A 20,979-nucleotide genomic window follows, 5' to 3' on the forward strand; every position below is an offset into this window, starting at 1 on the left:
GGTTGTCTCAAAGACCTGGTGCTCACTTAAATGTGAAAAAGATTTTTGTTGGTGGCATTTAAGAAGACACTGAAGAACATCATCTAAGAGGTTATTTTGAACAGTACAGGAAAATTGAAGTGATTGAGATCATGACTGACCAAGGCAGTGGCAAAAAAGAGAGGTTTTACTTTTGTGACATTTGATGACCATGACTCTGTAGCAAGATTGTCACTCAGAAATACTATACTGTGAATGGCCACAACTGTGAAGTAAGGAAAGCCCTATCGAAGCAAGAGATGGCTAGTGCTTCATCCAGCCAAAGAGGCCAAAGTTGTTGTGGAAACTTTGGTGGTGGTTGTGGAGGTGGTTTTAGTGGGAATGAAAACTTTGGTTGTGGAGGGAAATTCAGTGGTCAGAGGTGGCTTCGGTGGTATTTGAGATGGTGGTGGATATGGTGGCAGTGGGGATGGCTGTAACGAATTTGGTAATGATGGTGGTTATGGAGGAGGTGGCCCTGGTTACTCTGGAGGAAGCAGAGGCTGTGGGAGTGGTGGACAGGGTTTTGGAAACCAGGATAGTGGCTATTGTGGGAGTGGCAGCTATGACAGCTATAACAACGGAGGAGGTGGAGGCGGCTATGGCGGTGCTAGTGGAAGCAACTTTGGAGGTGGCGGAAGCTGTAACAATTTTGGCAATTACAACAATCAATCCTCAAATTTTGGACCCATGAAAGGAGGAAATTTTGGAGGCAGAAGCTCTGGCCCCTATGGTGGTGGAGGCCAATACTTTGCCAAACCACAAAACCAAGGTGGCTATGGCAGTTCCAGCAGCAGCAGCAGCTATGGCAGTGGCAGAAGGTTTTAATTACTGCCAGGAAACAAAGCTTAGCAGGAGAGGAGAGCCAGAGAAGTGACAGGGAAGCTAAGGTTACAATAGATTTGTGAACTCAGCCAAGCACAGTGGTGGCAGGACCTAGCTGCTACAAAGAAGACTTGTTTTAGACAATACTCATGTGTATGGGCAAAAAACTCAAAGACTGTATTTGTGACTAAACGTGTAACAGGTTATTTTAGTTTCTGTTCTGTGGAAAGTGTAAAGCATTCCAACAAAGGGTTTTAATGTAAATTTTTTTTTTGCACCCATGCTGTTGATTACTAAATGTAATAGTATGATCATGACACTGAATAAATGTGTCTTAAAAAAAAAAAAAAAAGCACTTCTGCAACTGCTTGGTCAATATGAAAAAGTAACGTAATTTGTAATATGTCTCAAGATTTCCCACTTCTCTTGTTAACATATTTAAGATTCGGCTTGCCCACCATATCCCTCCCTCCTGGCCTGATAACATGGCAATTCAAACGAGCCAAATTATGACTTCTATGAAGCAGTGACAAAGGATAGAGGGATACACAGGCCAGAGCCCCTGACTCCAGAACCGATGTGACATAGGCACGAGATGAATGAATGGGGTAAAAGAGACTAATGTGTAAAAAATGAGAAAGAAGAGAAAGAAGGGGGGTGTCTAAGCAATTTCGGTACAGAGTGAAGCTTTTTGGGTTGGAGAGGGCTGTCATTGACAAAGAGAGGGGAGGGAGGGCGGGATGGAAGGAAGGAAGGAAGAAGAAAGGAAGGAAGTTAGTTAGTTCTGCACCTAAAGCATAGCCCTGACAAAGGCAGTGTTACAGGACACCCTGCCTCTCAGGAAGCCACTGGTTACTATGGAGTTGCAGCTTGGATGGCTCATGCACTTCATTGCCTCAACCTTTTCAGCTGCTGTGAGAGTTTTTCATGGATGGAATCCAGCATCCATCTCTATTGTTGCTGTGACCCACAGTTAAGGGTACATGCAACCCCCTTAGGCTCAATAGGGCACCATCCTTGTACAGCCTTGTGGGGAAGCAGAGTTAAACGTCTTCTCATGCTCAGATTTGCCACCCAACGCCTCCCACTGCATAAGCAGCCTCCCATGGTTGGCTAAGGTTTCTATATCCTTAACTACCCATCTGGTTGAGGTCTATTTGAGAACAGCAACTTTTCCTTAATTCAATACAATAGCCCTTTACTGAGAAAGCGTAATAGTCCTGGGCCTCTGGGGGCTTCAATCCCTGACATAATGGTTCTCAGAGCCCAGGAAGGGAAGACGTGTATAGAAAATCCAATTGCGGTCCACAGTGGTAAGCACAATCAACAAAGTATGGTCCAAAGTCACTGCCATGCTGATCGATATGCTTCCGTGATGAGCTGGATGGTTAAGAAGGAGACAACCATGTCCCCAACAAGGCTGAGTACATAGAAGTGATCGATGACAGAATCATCGAAGTGTTGCTCCATTCTGCTAAACACTAATCAGTCTCAGAGCCAAGCTTGGGACTGGTGAGACTGGTGTTGGCATGAACCTCATGTCTGACCTTACCAACCCTGCAGACCCTTTCTGCAACCTCAGATGCAATGTGGGGTCTGGCCTTGTTGGGTCATCAACTCACTAATAAATGTCTGAACCTGGACCTGAAATAAGCCAACATGTATTTAAATGACTAAACTAATATGGACCTCTGTCAGGTGAATTTCCACTTCGGCTCCCAGCAAAGCTTCCACTTAGCAGAGTGTCTACTTCTTTGCACACAAACACTCTTTCTTATTTCTGATTCAGGTTGTTCTCATTATGATTGGACAAGGTTTTTATCCCTCTTTACTTTGAAATCACACATGGGTCACATGATTTCTCTATTTTTACCAAGTAACCATTGTTCTTTTAAACCTGAATTCAGTATTTTGGGGTTTGGTTTTTTTTTCAGTTATGCAATATTTCAGACACATCCCCCCAAAAAACAGACACACATGTACCTGTGATCTGGATTTAACAAGGTGACTAGCTCTGTGTGCATCAGACCCTTCTCTTAAAAAATAAACCACTGCAGACATAACGAACACCACCCCCCCATCCCATCTGTCTTGCTTCCAGTATTTTCCTGTCACTTCTTCTACCCTAAATCTTTTTACCCTACAAAATCACCTTTGTCCTCTTGTGGAGCACTAGAAGGTTGCTGTGTCTTTCAATACAATATTAATTAGCCTCGCTAATTAGTCTACATTTTCTACTTGGTTTAGGTTGTAAATCATCCAAAGTAGAATGAAGTTTCAAATGGTTTGTTATTTCTCTTTTGTGTTCACCCTAGGACCTACTGATACACATTTTTTTCAAGGCAAAAGAAATCTATTAAATAGAATTATTTATATTAGAGCCTATGTTTGTTTCAAATAATTTCTCTTATTTTTTTTTCCAAATACATTTTACCAGTCTGGTCTTAGAAGAAGGCCTTTCTCACACAAACATCCTGCATAGGAAGAAAAATTCACTTAAATTCTAAGTAGCCATTGCATTCTGAGTAACAGCCCAATCTTGAATTCCTAAGGGATATAATCTTTGAGTTTGAGTTCTGATGAGTTTATAATGGAAAGAATAAGCCCTAATTAATGCAAAATGTACAGATTCATGAAATAACATAGTTCTCAAGGATGGTACTAACTTCAAGCACTTGGTTGTTATTTATTGATAAAAACAAGCAGAAGATACTCTGGGCTTCGTTCCACTAGATTGGTGACTAATGGGGAGGAAGAGGGTCTTTGCAGCCACAGGATAGTGGAGAGAGGTTCCTAAGGTCCAATTACAGGGAGGATCGTGTGCTCAGGCGAACATGTGTGTGGGACAAGCTCTATCTTCCAGCAGGGGTGTGATCTCCCATGATCCAGGCAGGTAAGGATAGTTAAGGAGCAGAACAATCTCTCCCACAGATGGGACTTGCATCATGTTGGTCCACACTTCTGGGATCTTCTGGGAATCTTGTTAAAATGAACATTTGGATCCAGCAAACCAGGAAAAGGGCTGAAATTCTACATTTCTGTCAAGAACCCAGGTGATGCTGATTGACTGTGGGCCACATGTTGAGCTGTAGAGACCACGATAATCCAGATTCTCCCATAGAGAAGCAGAGGATAGGAATAGAAAGATGTGATGTATCAGGAAAGGAAAGCAGAGAAATATAAGAGAAAGCAAAGGATCATAAAGAGAGATGAAGAATGGGAAATTTGAAAATATGGCCATCCCAGGATTCTTCCCTTCTTAGTCCATGCCAGCCCCATTCAGGTGGCCTCTAGGTCCTTACATGGCTCCACCCACAGCCCAGGAGCTTTGGTGCCTAGTGTGGGGTGGATGGGGCCACCTGCTGACATGGGTTCTTCCATTGACCACAGATATGAGTTCTCAGATGGCTCGTCAGCTGGAGCCAGGGAGTCAAAGTGCTTCCCCCAGACTTTTAAACCCATCCTTCTGTACAGGTAAATAAATGCCAGCAGGTAACTCATGGAAGGTGGGGTGGGCATGGCTACCTCTTGGGTACAGCAGAGCCAGAGACCACCTGAATCATCCTCTTCACCATGTAGTTGGACTCTCAAATCACCTAGACTGATCCAAATTGCAAGACTGGCCTCTTACCAAGACCCTAATGATAAGAGTGGCTCACTAGGCCTAATGTTTATGCAAACAGGGCAGTTTATATTCAATTCCTGTCTTCCTTGTAGGGGTCTTGCAAGGAGGGTGCCTATGTGACCACCTCCCAATAAATACCCTGGCTGCTGAGTCTTTAATGAGCTTCCATGGTTAACACTTACACCGATTGCTATAAATTGTTTTGGGGGGGAATTATGTTCTATACATCTCTATTTGGAGAGGACTTGTGGAAGCTTATGTCTGGTTTCCTCTGGACTTCATCCCATGCACCTTTTTCCTTTACTCATTTTGCTTTATATCCTTTATAAATCATAGTTTTATGACTATACACTGGTCCTGTGAGTCCCCCCAGTGAATCACAGAACCTGAGGAGGGTCCTGGGGATCACCAGACACCTTGGAGGAGGAAAACTGCAGCTCTGCCAATACCTTACACAGAGGACCCAGCCAGGTGTACCGGACTGCAGACCTATAGAAACTGTGATGTAATAGCTCTGTCTTGCATTAAGCCACCAAGTGCATAGTGGCCTAATACAACAGCAGTACAAAACTAAGGAAAGGACAATATTACTTTTCCTAATAAGAGTGTAAATACTTCAAGGCAGTTTTTTTTTTTTTTTTTTTTTTTGGATCTTAAATCCACTCTCAAATTAATAGAAAGAGTCTATCCATAAACCCACCAGCTGAAGAATGGGTACAGCCTCTGGTATAATATGTGCTTTATGAGTAAGAGCAGCTGACCGTGTGAGGGGGCCAGAGAGCAGCCAAGTCAGCCTGACGGTTTTTCAAGAACCTGATAATCTCATGACTATCAACAAGTGTGACTCACTGTGGTCAGTCAACTGTGTACAAAGAGATTAATTCACTTAAGCTGTGGTGATGGCTGGAGAAAACACAAAGATGAGCCCCCGTCCTAAAGAAGATGAAAATGCAGAAGGAATGCTTGCCCTGGAGCTTCAAGCACCCCTGAGCTGAGACAAAGGGTTTTGAAGGCTTGCAGAGCAGGGACCTCAAGAAAAGCATCCTATCCTGTCAGAAGGTAGATGCCACTCATGCATCCATCTAGCAAAGATTTACCAACTTTCTGCTCAGTACCTGGCACAGTGATGTGCTGGGGATGCAGAAGGGGAAGGCAGGTCTCCATAAGCCCCCTCCCCGGGTGGAGGGAGGCCACCACACCAGTCTTGACTGTAGGATGACAGGTGGGCCTGGAGGGTCCAAGCATCTGCCCTCACCTGCTTGGTCTAGGATCAACAATGCTACTAATTCCTGACCTTATTTCCCCTGAGCCCCTCTAAACAAAGTACCAGATGGTAAATACTTACATATGGTTTCTCCCAAGCTGCTCAGCTGAAAAACAGGAATTGTCCCAATTTCTCAACCATGTATTGGGATGGGGTGAGGGTAAAAATGTGAACCTTGATTAATACGGCTGAGAATAAGCATGCATTAACTATCAGCTGATTTCAAAAAACAAGACTTAATTTTGAACAAAAGTTCTCTAAGTGGATGCTTTGTTAAGCTTTAACTGTTCTTTGTTCTTAATTACTGTTGATCTTCACCCTGGTTTAGACCTGGTGTTCTTAGAATTAGCTCGACATCAATATCTACTTCTAAGCACACACTTGGCAACTGCTTGTTTGGGATATTTAAGTCAGCCAGCCCCCAAAACACAAAAATCTCTCCTATATTTTAGGAGAGATTTTACCTCATGTCAGACAACTTTTACCTTTTACCTTTTTTTTTACCTCATGTCAGACAACTGGTTAGCTCTTCTTAATTCAATTTTTTAAAATATTTTCTTTATTTATTTGACAGAAAGAGAGAACCAGAGAGGACAAGCAGTGGGAGGGGCGGAGGGAGCAAGGAGCCCAAGGCAGGGCTTGACCCCAGGACCCTGGGATCATGACCGAGTCGAAGGCAGATGCTTCACTGACTGAACCACCCAGGTACCCCCTTAATTCAACTGAAACCAGCATTTATTGATGAACTATAAAGAGGTCCAGAGACAAGAAATTAAATAGACCATAATCTATGAATTTATATGCTAAGTAACAGTCCTAAGGAAGTTCAAATGAGGCCAATTTGTTACCAATGAATAGTATCATTTTGTTGCTTGTTAGTGTTATAGATAAGCCACATGATAACAAGTAACAGCTTACTCCCTGATACTTTTTTTCTTACTGTGACAAGAAAAATTTTTAAGAGTTACATGATGTCCTTAGCCTAAATTAAATAGAAGCCAAACTATATTTTTTATTGTGGGTAAATCATCATAATATAAAATTTACCACTTTAGTCACTTTTAAGTGTGCAGTTCTATGGCGTTAACACTCACACTGTTGTGCAACCACCACCCCCATGCATCTCCAGAACTTATTCATCTTCTAAATTGAAACTCTGTCCCCATTAAATAGTAATTCTCATTCCTCCCTTCCCCTAGTACCTGGCAACCATCTAAAGGGTATTTTTTTAAAGATTTATTTATTCATGAGAGAGGGGGAGTGGGCACAGAGAAAGAGAGAGAATCTAAAGCAGACTCCTTGCTGAACATGGAACCCAATGCAGGGCTCGATCCCAGGATCCTAAGATCATGACCTGAGCCAAAATCAAGAGTCAGGAGCTCAGCCAATTGGGTCACCCAGGCGCCTCAAGGATACTTTAAATAAGAAGAAAAAAAGTAGGAGCATCTGGGTGGCTCAGTAGGTTAAGCCTCTGGCTTAGGCTCAAGTCATGATCCTGGGGTCCTGGGATCCAGCCCCATGTCAGGCTCCCTGCTCAGCAGGGAGTCTGCTTCTCCCTCTCCTTCTGCTGCTCCCCCTGCTTGTTCTCTCTCTCTCTCTCTCTCTCTCTCTCTCAAATAAATAAACAAACAAACAAACAAACATCTTATAAAGAAGGGGAAAAAAAGGAAAAAGTAATTCCTTCTCCACCTGAGAAATCTGCAGGCCGCACCCCTCCATCCATTGCCCCACCAGCGACAGTGCAAATGCTGCAGATGTTCACCACAGTCTACTTTCAGAGCTCCTCGTTCTGGGCAGACTACTGTTTGAAGACTCAAAATGCCAGCTATGTAATAAATTTCATACATTTTAATATATGAAAAGTCAGGCAAGCAAAATATAATTCTCCTAAAAGAAGCACGGGTACGTAATCAGAAGTAGAAACTATGTCACTGGTGTAAAATAATGTAAACTAGTTATAGTTCCAAAGAATCCTGGAGATCTACCTCCCATGAATTAGAAGGGGCCACACCAGCACCCACGTTTCTGTCGGAGCCAGACCTGCATCCCTCAACATGCTGTCCACGGGGAGACTGTCATTACATGTATTTTTAAATGTTTGGAGTCCTTCAGAAATCTCACTTAATCAGAGGACTCTGAAGAATGGGTTTACTTAATTGAACAACACCAAGGCAATACCAGCTCCTGGATTATGGAACAAAGCAAAACAAAACAAAACAAAAAACAAATAGAGTAGGTGGCATGTGACTTTAGTCTGTAGATTTCACACCATGTTAAGGAATAATGGGAAGACATTTTCCATATTTCACTACATTACAAAATTGTTTTACTTATTTCATAAATTATACATGGGCAGCAGATTTTAAAATGCCACATGTGTCTTACATTCCCTTGAAAACATTTTCAAGTAATTTAGGAGGCTCCATTTCTAGACTTGATCTGACAGATTTGCAGCAACAAGTAGTAATTGGCGTAATTCATGCTCTGACAGACTGCTTCCACCGAAGGAACGTACCGAGATGCTTTCTTCATGCCGATACTGCTTCCAATTCCTCCCGCCATCGCTGAACATGAGGATGTAGCTGGTAACCCAGTCGGAGCTCCCGTATCCCCCCTGGGTGGCCACAGCCGTGACCTCCATTCTCTCCCCAAGGTCAATCTGCAGCCACTGGTATTGATCTGACACAAGTGGAGACCAGCCACCAGCCCCTTGTAATGGAAACAGAAACAGGAGAAACATGGTAAAGAGAAAGAAACCTTTAAGATCTATATGGTTCTGTAAGGATGGGAACACACATAAAACAGATGAAAATCAGAGTTTCAAATCCTGGAACATTTAACCCCCTCATAATTACACACACACACACACACACACACACACACATGCACTCAAAACCACAGTAGGTAAATAGATGACTCCTACATTAATTAATTGTTAATTGCTTTGGTTTTGAGCTCATAACCCCTGACTCTCTAATGTCCAGGGGTCCCACTAAGTGAAAGTGCCTAACGCAGCAGGTGAACAAGCAAACACCATGCCGCTGCATCCATGATTGAAGCTAGTGTCTTTACTGGCCTTTACGTGGAACTTACTCTTGGCTGATCTAAAGGAAAACATTCAGACCATGGTAGAACTAGAAAAGCTTAATTCTCAAATCCGAACCTGAGGAAGTACAGTACTGAATGCTGAGATGAGAAAGGTGGTGATGGATGGCACAGCCCTACACTCGATATGCTTACAGATTCATGCGAGAAACACATTTCAAAGAACGATTTGAAGTGCAGTATGTCAGGGGCAGAGGTGAAGGTTTTTCTGCACAGGGAGAGACACCTCTGAGAGGCAGCAGGGAGTTTAAGGGAGAATCCAGAGCGAGTGAATAACAAGGACATTTTCAGGTATTCGAGACAATAGCTGTGGAGCAGAAATCATGATGGATGCTTTGTTTTGTCCATAGAGAAATAGATGAGAAACAGAAAAGTTAGAGCAACCCAAGGATGTCTTGTTGATATATTTCATTCTTCCAGTTTAACAGAAACATGAGTTTTGGATTTGGATTTAGCTCTCATGTTGAATTTTCTGATTTTAAATTAATAAGCAATAAAAAATGGGAAAATAAGCTTGATACACATTCTGGAATTGATATTTTCCTAATTATCCATGTCTAGAAAACACGAGTCACATAAATAATCCCTAATACGACAAAGGCGGTTTAAAAAAAAAAAAAATTCCCCTCACTGTGCTGACACCTACCTCGAGGTTTTCATAATGAGGCCTAAAGCATCAGACAACACTTACCATCTTCTTGTTAGGAGCTCTCGCTGACATCCACACTTGGTTTGCTAAAGCCAGTAGGGCTGAGTGTGTGTCGGGAGGGGTGTGACAGGGTCACAGGGCAGCTCGGAGGGGAGGGGATGAGGGGCATTTGCATCAGGGCACAGAGGCATCAACAGGAGGCAGGCATGTACGTTTCTTCACCATGTCCTCCTTTAGCAGCACAACTTGCCCATGTACCACCTTTCGTAAAGTCTAAAGTTACAAGTTCTTTAGAACCCAGAGCCTTTCTAATTTTTTTCTACCCATATTTCCCACAGTGAATCTTTGTTGAAGTATTCCAGATTTTCCTATTAATGTGCCATAAGCACAATGCCTTCTCCTCTGACCCAGAATCCTTAAGTACACTGCAGTTTTGGTTGTTCTGGAACACATTTTTAAACTTTTTATTCTGAAATAACTTCCAATTGACAGAAGAGCTGCAAACATAGCATAGGAGATTCCTGTCTACTTTTTACCCAGGGTCCACCAAAGCTAATATCTGACATCACCACAGTACTTTTATCAAGGCTCAGAGACTAATGAAATGACAAACTTTATTTTGACTTTTCCAGTGTTTCCCACTAACTCCGTTTCTCCGCATCAGGATCCGGTGGAGACACTGTGTCTCCTCTGTGTCCTCCAGCCTGTGACAGTTTCACAGTCTTTCCTTGTCTCTAATGACAAGATTAGTTTTACTGTTTGGTCCGAGGGTCCCACTACTGGTCAATAAATGGAAGTCCTTCTGGATTCTAAGCTGAGAGCTAGCTAACGGTCCAAAGGAACATTACTTACTCTATGATTAAGTGCGATTTTATGATCCTCACAAAAATAAACTTAAAAATTAGGCGATGGCATTCGACTGATCGTCGTATTGTGGAGAGTCCACATTTGAAAGTTTATATAGATCGGTTTAAATCTTCAAGAAAGTACATAAATGCCCTGTTATTTTGGCTCATCCTAGTTGGTATTAAAGTCCTAGAGAGGATACTGATGATACCTCTTCTTACATTTCACCATCTTTCCCCGGCAATTTTCATCTCTCATGGAAAGAGTAGCATGGCATCACCCTTGTGGAGAAGCACAATTCAGTAAACATGTCGTGATATCTCCAGCTTGTCGCCCGGGACCAGCTCTCACACAGGTGCAGCTACCTATCTGTCAACCAGCCCTCAACACCTGTAGGCAATGGCCCCTGAGCATCTCCTGTTCTTTACCTGTGGTGACCAGAGACTACTGATATGCAAATTAAGCAATTCGATTAACTGGGTATTCTAATAAAGGGATGGAATTTCAGAACCCACAAAGGCCAGGGGGCAATTGGCTTTGGCAGGATAACACGGACCCTGGGAACCCCCAGATCACTGCTGGGTGCTGATGGAGGCCGCTGGGTGCTCATGGGGGCCACTGGGTGCCGATGGGGGCTGCTGGGTGCCGATGGAGGCTGCTGGGTGCTGATGGAAGCCACTGGGTGCTGATGGGGGAAACTGGGTGCCGATGAGGGCCACTGGGGGCCGCTGGGGGCTGCTGGGGGCCACTGGATGCCAATGGGGGCCATTGGGTGTCAACATGGACTGTGTTTTCCCATCACCACCCACCTCCCTCCCACCTCTGCCCCTTCCTGAATAAAGCATTACAGCGTGTACAAAGGAAAACCTAGCCAGAGGGCCCTGCTTGCACAGAACAAGGTTGCAGTGCCCGTGTGAGGTCGCCCAACACAAAGCATCCTTCTTACTCCCAGGGAAGGCGTGCTAGGTGTGTGCTCATGCTGTAAGGAGGATTCGGCAGAAAGATGCATTAAGCACCCAGTGCTCCCCCTATCCTCCCATCAGTTGCCAAGCACTGGAAGACAGTCACAGATGTAACAGGTATCACTGCCGAGGCTTCCAGGTGAACAAGGGGCCACAGCATGGCCATCGAGCTTTCCCGGTCACCTTATTACTGAATGGTGTCTTGCCGGCCACTTCATATCAGATAAAGGTAAGAACATGAAGAAAGACAAACCTTGTTGTGCATGCATGATGTGCTAAGGACCTTGCCCAAGGTCCCACATGTGACCCCAACCTCCCCCCCGCCCCCCGGCCCTGCACACCCAGCAAGTGGGACTGGCCTTACAGTCTCTGCTCTGTAGATGAGGACAACACAATCATTTCAGGTTCCTGTAAGGATGTTTTATGAAAGCTTGGCCCCCTGTCATTCTCTACCCTGCCTCAGAACATCTCCCTGTGGTTTATCAGCTATTTAGTAGTGTTTCCTTACCACTCACCACACTGTATTTTATATTGATCCGTGGGAAGGCGCCTGTGTCTAGTTATTCCTGTGTGACTGCTTCCCCCACCCCTGGTTGGCTCAGACTCAGGCAGGGTCAGTTCCTCAGAGACAAGAAAGGTTGACTAGGAAACTCTCAGCGGGGCCTTAATTACTCTGTCCACTGATCACGATGACAGTGACCACGGCTCTCGGTGACCACAGGGCATGCGCCCTTATAAACCGTTGGCTTTACGCAGAGAAGAACATTGCCCGGGGCAGAAAAGCCAAAGCATATGCCTTCTTTCAGCCTCAACAAGTATGAGAGCAACAAACCATAAGAGACTCTTTGTTATAGGAAACAAACTGAGGGTGGCTGGAGGGGAGGGCTTAAGGGGATGGGGTCACTTTGGGGATGGGCATTAAGAGGGCACATGAGGTCATGAGCACTGGGTTAGTTATGCAACTGATGTATCACTGAATTCTGTCTCTGTCACTAATGATACACTATATGTTAACTAACTTGAATTTGAATTAAAAAAAAAAAAAAGATGACCATGAGAGCAAAAGTCAAGTGGGTTAATGTGAAGTGAACAGACCCACCCAACTTCAAGGCGTCTATATGCCAAGCAGATAAATGGCTAAGCTGCAACTGTTGTCAAGGGAAGTCCCCGCCCCCCCCATCACCACTACCATTAAGGATCATTACTCCATTGTCTCAAATGGGATCTCAGCCAGCTACATGTGTCCTCTTCCCTCATTTACACACTTCTCAATCCACAGGTGCTTTATCCCAAGTTCCAGGCAGGGCCCAGCATGAGAAGGAAGAGCAGGAGAGAGGCAAGAGCCCATTCCTACTTACCCCCAGGAGATGACAGGTGTCCCCAGGAAAGAGGGGTCGGCAGGCAGACGGTCTCCGTGGATGCCCCCTGACCTCCCCACTCCTGGATCCTTGGGCTCGACACGCTGAAGGCTGTGTCATAACCCTGTCAATGCTGCTGAGGGGATGAAGCATTTTGCTGCAGCTCTGATTCCCTAGGAAGCGATTCCAGCTCTCTACAGGTAGCATTTCTGGCTATCATGCTGGAGCAGGTCCAGAGAGCCTGCCTCTGGGCCTCCCTACCTGGGCTCTGATTCCCTTCCCGCTGCGCCTCCTTCACTGTGCCAGCAGCCTGAGCCAGGGAGAACGGGACATTTCCCAAAAAGTGCATCCAGAAGGCCAAAGTCAGACGCAGCTGCCTAGTTGTAAACCAGATTTCTATGTGCAAGCCATTTTAAAATGGCTTTGTAAACAGACAATTCAAAAGGTAAATAAAAATTGTGTACGCCAGCCAATCTGAGATTTGTATTAAATGCCAGCGATCCTGAGGAAAAGGAAACATCCTGGAAGCACTCAGGTGTGCAAATGCTCCCCGAAGCTGTCTACAGCTTCCCCAGGGACGACTTTCTACACCCTTTGGCACGAGCATTCATTACTGCAGCTCTTTCTGCATAAAACAAGCAAAAATCTGTCAACACTGTGTGTTCTGCTTTGCTGTTCTCACATGTATTCCTGACCGAGTTTTAAGGGAACAGATAGTAGAGAATCGCACAGATCGGAGTCGATCTGAGACTCTTCAGCTCCCGTTTGAAGTTCTGTGTGGACAGCGTGGATAAGACGATGCGCTCATTTCTCACCTTAGAAGCAGAACAAGACTTGCCCCGCAAGCCTATCACAATCCGAACAAGCAGTAAACCCCTCATTTACGACCGCATAGACTGTGTGGCTGAGCTTATTCCTGTCCCATGAAATCTCCACGTTCCCAAGGAGAGCAGCTCTGGGATGTGTCCTCGTTCTATGAAAGCATCACTTTCATAGCCCCCTGAGTTTGCAGAACAGACAGGGTATCCGAGCATCCTCAGGCCAAGCTGCACAGCTGCAGAACCGGGGGAGGCTGGGCCGCCACGGTCCTCACCGTCCCCCTCCCCCGCTTCCCATGGACACCCCACTGCTGCTCTCAAGGCAATGTGTCCTTTTTTAAAAAAAATTAAACATGGTGGAGGATTGTGTCAGGAAGTGCAAGGGGGAGATGCTCGGAAATAAAACCATGACAACTAAACGATCCCCCCATTTGTGACTGCTCAGTGAGCCAAACGCCTCTGGAAAAGAATTCCATTGAGGCTCAACCTTGCATTTTCTTTAAGGCTGCCGTAGAGCTTAATTCATAACAATCCGTAAGCTCACTGTGAGTGCTCTGATGAAAAGAGTCATGCACAGATTACCTGCTCTACAAAATAGAGTGTCTTAATGAATGCAAAAAGGATGAGGCCTGAGCATCACGAAGCAAGCGTGGGTGCTGCTGACAAGAAGCACTTCGGGCGGGGGTCTTCGAAGGATGGTACTTGACTGTGTCAGAGCAAAGCCTTCTCCACGTGATTCCCTTAGAGGAAACAGGGCAACAAAACAAGAGTCGAGTTGCAAGGATCACAGGAAAGAGAGAACAGTGAGCCCTGGATCACCATCTCACAGGCGGCCCCTAGTCCAGGCAGGTCTCCATCCACGTTAAAGGCAGCAAGGCAGCTGCCCACAGGGCCTACGGGCATGTCCCAGCAGCTTTGGTCACTGCCTATGGTCTTCCTGGGGCACAAGTTAAACATGTAGCTCAGGACACCCAACCTATGCACCATTAGGGATGCCAGGTGCCTCACGAAAGATTGCTAACTGGACCTTACCACTTTGGCAGAAATGAGGGTCACCTTAGCTGGTGCATCTTTAGCCAGGGGTCCTGGGCAGAAAAAAAAAAAGAAAAGAAAAAAGAAATCCCTAGAAGGGGCAATGCAATTGAATGTGGCTGGATGGAAAACCCTGCAAGTAGACAGGGGGCAGGGAGGATGGGACAAAAATACATGTCTACAGGAATGACACTTATTAAAAAGTGAACAAAGCCATCCTGATATGTGTCAAAGGTACATACTGTTAAATGCATAACTTCTATGAACCTCTCTGTGTATTATGAGTGATATAAAAAGTGAATCATTTTGAAAAGGAACAGACTAGAATTTGCTAGACAACTATTTAAGAACGTGATGGCCCTTAGAAGGGCTCCCAAATCCCACGAGGGCAGTTGCCAAGTATGTCACAGCATGACTAACTCTTGGAGAAATGGAAATTTCATGGCAAAACTGTGGTCGCCACGAGGCACTTACCATGCAGATTATAAGCAATGAAATAATTCTGAAAAGCTAAACTATGTTTTTTTCTCCTTTTCTCCAGCAAATCCTGGTAGCTGGTGATCATGATGCCACTGAGCCCCAGAGAATCCAGGAGGGCGAAGGGCAACTCAGGAAATGGGAATCACAATGTGCGAGGACTTGGTTCTGGAAGAGCAGGCAGAGACCCTGGGGACTTGGAAGGAGATGAAGTGGAAGACAAGTAAGGGTGATGAAAGGATGAGTCAGACACCTTGATGGGGAATGAAGCCCCAGAGCATAAGAAAGGTGAGAGTAATCAGTGAAAAGCAGAGGTCAGGCTCTGGCGTGGCTTCCATTGGAACTCTGGGAGACCAGCTTGTAGGGGCTGTGCAGTCAGGACATCCTTGCCAAATCTTGCCTGCTTTCTGCCTTCTAGGCACGTGGAGGACAGCACTCCCAGCCCCCTTGCAGTCGGGTGAGGCTACATGACTGGCTCTGGCCAAAAAGCTGTGAGTGGACTCGATAGGTCATTTCTGGGCCGAGTTGCCAGGACAAGACGTCCATTGCTCTTTTCCCCTTGGCATGGTGACCCAGAATCCACTACTGGCCATCCAAAGCAGACACAGAAGCTAAATGAGAATCCAACTGGATCTGAACAGAAGGTCAACTTGGCAAGAACAGATTAAACTTGTAATGGAAGACTGTGGCCTGATTGCTCAGGCTTGAAACCAGGTAAGACTCATGGTCAGATTTCAGGGAGACAGGAAGTGACATGAGACCTATCCCTCAAGGGGCAGGTGACCTAGCAAGTGGTGGCCTTGCCAAAAAAGCACCAGTAAAGTAAAACTACCACAGGCTTCGGGAGTGGGTGCCAACTAACCCCCAGTGTTAAGAGCCAACAAACTCCCTCAGCAAACAGCAGGAGGAGTCCCACCCATCATCCAGCTCCACGAGGGCATGAGCCCAGCCTGCAAATCCAAACAGTCTTGAAAAGAGCAGGAAACACACAGAGAAATCGGAGCATCTCCAGGAGACATTCTCCTACCCAAAAAAAGACTACTGAATCTGGAAGAGAGGGAGAATTGTCTTCCCCTGGGGTAATTCTATAACTTGGGCTGCTTGGAAGAGAAACTGACCCCCAACGCTGCCTCCGTGAAGGTCTCTTGCAACTCTGAAAACACTGGGTTTGTTCTGGATTGTCTCATCTAGTACCTCAGGCTCTATGGTAGGAACCTGGAGAGTCCAGAGCTTGTGGAGGGCTATGGGGAGGATCAGAGCAGTTGTGTGTGTGGTCTGTGTGATGTCTGCACACACCCTGGTGTTTGGGGCTTCTCTTCCCACATGCCACCATCTTGCATTTTATTCTATTTATTTATTTATTTATTTATTTATTTATTTATCTTATTTATTTATCTTCATCTTGCATTTTAGACAAGCTGTGATTTAATAAAACTCCATGGCTACCAAGACAGTGCTCTGTGCTTTAGTACATGGGCATATTTTACACTGATGCTATTATGCTTGGCCTGCCCCCTCTACCCAGTATCTACAAAGTCATTTGGAAGGAAAGGAAAGATAGAAAAATAAATGGTGGTTTACAAAGAGACTGTGCATTAACCCTAATAAGTCTAAAAACTTTTAAGGAAGCCAGATAAACAGAATTCAGAATCTGATGTCCAGAGGCAAAACCTTCCTAGTACATCGATATGCCCTTACAAAAATCTGGTGTTCAAGACCCTTTATTGCAACTTAAATTGCTCATTCTATTAACTGGGAATGCTGGCCAGCTCCATTAGCTTCCTGGCCTATGAATAAAAGATGGGAATTTATAGGAACTGCAATTTTATGAAAAAAATATAACAGAAAACTTTACTATTATAAGATTTGCATCAAACATTTTTGATGCAATGTTCTGATGTATGTCAGCTGTTGACACAATTTTACATATTTAAATTATTTACACTTTCAATTTTTAAAAACATTTCTTTGTTAAAAAGCAGTGAATTTTTCATCATGCCCTATTTGGGATATTGCAGAGTTCAAATAATCAGAGTTCAATGTTATAAGAAACTGGTATCCAATAGCCATATCTAAGCATTTTCCCTAATCTAATCATTTTTTCTTTACTTATTTATCTTGCTAAAACCTCTAGTATAGACTTGTACTATAACTGTACTTCACTATTAAGGAAAAAATATCTTAATGCTAAGAGTAGTTTCTAAAATACTCAGCCATTGGGGATCCCTGGGTGGCTCAGCGGTTTGGCACCTGCCTTCAGACCAGGGTGTGATCCTGGAGTCCTGGGATCGAGTCCCGCGTCAGGCTCCCTGCGTGGAGCCTGCTTCTCCCTCTGCCTGTGTCTCTGACTCTCTCTCTCTCTCTCTCTCTCTCTCATGAATAAAATCTTTAAAAATTAAATTAATTAAATTAAATTAAATTAAATTAAATACTCAGCCATTAATTGTATCGGCATCATCAGACAAAATCTGTCCTGGCTCCATCCACAGGTAACACAATCTGTGCTCTGCGTGCTCAATGTTTCAATACGGGAAAGGTGGCAAATACGAAGAGAAAAGAAAACATCTAGTCAGCTCAATTTGTCCCCATCTACTTTCTGTGTGCAATAACCAATGTAGCATTCTGAAATGTCATTTTTTGATAAAGTTAAATTTCATGCAGCCTCATTGCTCTGCCACCAGTGAGGTGACTTGCTGCATTAAAAGCCATGATTTTCAGCACCTGAGTCAGGAACAGAGCAGGCCCACCCTCTGGAAGTTAAGTGTTCATGCAAGCATTTTGGGGAGATAAACAAGGAAGACCATGTGTATGTGTCTTCCTGAGTCAATTTCAAATATCTTCTGGCAAAAAAAAAAGAAAAAAAAAAAAAAAAAAAAAAAAAAAAAAAAAAAAACAAATATCTTCTGGCAAGGCCACGCACCTCATGACCATGACTGCGCTTACAGATCAGATGGTTGGGGAGAGCATGGTGTCCAGAACTGGAACACAGTCTCTGCAGTGCTACTAAGCCAGCTTGTTTAAGATTTTATTTATTTATTTGAGAGAGAGAGAGAGAGCACAAGCATGGGGACCAGCAGGTGGAGAGAGAGAGGGAGAAGCAGGCACTCCATGGAGCAAGGGAGCCCAATACAGGGCTCGATCTGAGGACTCCAGGATCATGACCTGAACTGAAGGCAAATGCCTCACAGGCTAAGCCACTCAGATGTTCCCCCCGGGGAGGAGGGGATTGTTGTTTTTGTTAATAAACTTTCACCTGGATAAACTTGGAGTACGAAGACTCTTTAGAAGACAGTTGAGAAGAAAAATATGAAGTCAAGCATGTTCTTATTTATAAGGTCAGATTTCAGCAATCTGGATTTTGCCTAAGAAATATTAGGTAACTTGCAATTTTAGGAAATACTCAATTTAATATTGATGGAAACAAAATCAGCCAATATGAACAATCAAGCCCAATTTTCAAGGACTTTGCATTTTTATCTAATGGCATCAATTTTCTGGAGCAGGTACATGAATAAATGTATTTGTCTATGATTTACTTCTTAAAATCTATCAGTTTAGAAAAATTACACATTCAGGCATTTGGGGATGTTAACTTGCAGCAATTTATGTTCCTTTGTATAAAAAAGTAGTATGTATCACATCAACATGGGCATTTTGTTTAATGTATTATCAAGAACCCAACTTTGGACATCATTACAGAAACTTTAGAGGAACCAGAATAGAGATTCCAAAAATAAACTTCAGGAGCTCTTAGTCTTAAATTGAGTGATGATACTAAGTATGATCTCCACAGGGATCCCTGGGTGGCGCAGAGGTTTAGCGCCTGCCTTTGGCCCAGGGCGCGATCCTGGAGACCCGGGATCGAATCCCACGTCGGGCTCCCTGGTGCATGGAGCCTGCTTCTCCCTCTGCCTGTGTCTCTGCCTCTCTCTCTCTCTCTCTGTGACTATCATAAATAAATAAATAAATAAATAAATAAATAAATAAATAAAAGTATGATCTCCACAGTAACTAGCACTTCCATTAGGGGACTCACAGAAAACACTGAAAAACACATGGTTACACAGGAGTCATGGTTTCCTGAACCCCATGGACCCACCTCTCCCCTTTGGCAGATAGATAGATAGATAGATAGATAGATAGATAGATAGATAGATAGATTCCAATCTAAAATTATGGGATGCCTGGGTGGCTCAGTCAGTTAAGTGTCTGACTCTTGATCTCCACTTGGGTACTGATCTTGGGGTCATGAGATCAAGCCTTAAGTCAGGCTCCAAGCTCAGGATGGAGTCTGCTTGTCCCTCTACCCTCCCTTCCCCCTCCACATCATGCATTTTTTCTCTCTAAAATAAGTAAATAAGTAAAATCCTTAATAATAATAATATAAAATAAAATAAAACAAAATAATGTCCCGCCTAGTCTTACGACCCCATGCATCAAGTAGATGCAGTGATCAGCTCCACATAAAATCCCTAGCAGAAGCCATGATATTTCAGATATTTCTAATTTTTCAGAAAAACATTTGAAAGCTCAAAGACTCCTGGGAAAAATAAGAAAATAGGGAGGTAAAACAGACCATCTTTTTTTAATACTTCCAAGTACCATGGAGCTCCTGGGTGTGTCAGTGGGTTAAGTGCCCGACTCTTGATTTTGGCTCAGGTCCTTGATCTCCCAGGTTTTGAGATCAAGCATCAGGCTCCTTGCTCAGTGGGGAATCTGCTTAAGATTCTCTCTCTCTCCCTCTGCCCTTCCATGGCTCGCTCCCTCTCTCTCTCTCCCTCTCTCTCTCTCCCTCCCTCCTTCTCTCAAGTAAATAAATAAATCTTTAAATATAAAATAAATAACAAATACAAAAAAATAAAACCTCCAAGTACCATAACATACACCAAGGAAATTCTAATCATATAACAAGTAGTCTAACATGATTTCCATCACCAGATCATGCACAGAATTTTCAAAAAAGCCAAAAGTACTATATATGAAGAATCATCGTTGTCATTATTATAATCATCCATATTTTACACAATCCACGTTTTACATCATAATATCCTTAACTGAAGTGAGCTAATCTGTTCTCCAGCTGGTAAGGATATGCTGGCTAATCTGATATGCTGGCTTTTAAAAGAAAATATACATAGATAATCCTCCAGAAGGAATATCAATAAACTGTGCTAGATGAATCTAGCTTTAGCAATGGGTATGAAATCAGATGGTAAAATGAAGGAATATTTTGTGAAATGGGGATTGTATACAATCAGAGTAACAACAACCATAAGAAAAAAAAAACCTCATCAGTTGATTGCCACGCTCTTAAAAAAATTAATTTAAATTTGCAAAGAGAGTGATCTGAACATAGCAAATAGGTTTTATACTTACCATTTTATAATGGCTGCTTATCATATTCTAAGTTATTAATTTTTAAATTAAATGTAATGGAAATAAATTCATCTTAAACATCGGGATTTTCTCTCCAAATGCTTATAAACTTCCCAGTGCCACCGCACTGACAGGACGGGAGGCCTGAATCATAAAGATATTCTGTATATGCAAATCAAAAACACAATACACAGGCCCCTCGGGATTCTTTAAACTAATTAAGTATGGTGCTTATTTAGGTTTTATAGTCTTTGGGCAACCACTGGAAAGTTTAGATGTTAAGCTGGTATTAGAGTAACCACCAGACCAAAAATAGTAAATTTGATCATTTAATTATTAATGGAAATCTGGCTTCAATGAGAAGATATTTTCATTGGAGAACTGAAAGTTATCATGCCTGATGCTTCATAAATATCTGGAGGAATAAATTATCTGGCCAGAAATGCTGCTTCTTCATAAAGGACCATGAAGGTGGTCATCAGTGGGTATGCTCTCCCCTCTAAACTTGCCAAAATCCTTCACTGTGTCCTTAATGTGCCCTACCAGTCTATTTGGTCACTTGCAGGGTTCCTGCATTTGATTTTTAAGGATACAATAAAATTCAAGCTATACTTAAACTATGAT

At 43.6% G+C, this 20,979-nt stretch overlaps 1 protein-coding gene across 2 annotated transcripts in view; it reads right to left on the reverse strand.

Moving 5' to 3' along the window:
- LOC112644832 (contactin-associated protein-like 3) overlaps positions 1 to 20,979 on the reverse strand; it is a 197,621-nt gene that overhangs the window by 139,126 nt on the left and 37,516 nt on the right. For both annotated transcript variants that reach the window (XM_035709076.2, XM_049092996.1), the window contains exon 3: positions 8,248 to 8,441. In XM_035709076.2, the coding sequence (XP_035564969.2) occupies positions 8,248 to 8,441 (194 nt within the window). The remainder of the gene's footprint in view (positions 1 to 8,247; positions 8,442 to 20,979) is intronic.

This window comes from Canis lupus, chromosome 1 (genome assembly GCF_003254725.2).
Source record: "Canis lupus dingo isolate Sandy chromosome 1, ASM325472v2, whole genome shotgun sequence".
NCBI lineage: Eukaryota > Metazoa > Chordata > Mammalia > Carnivora > Canidae > Canis > Canis lupus.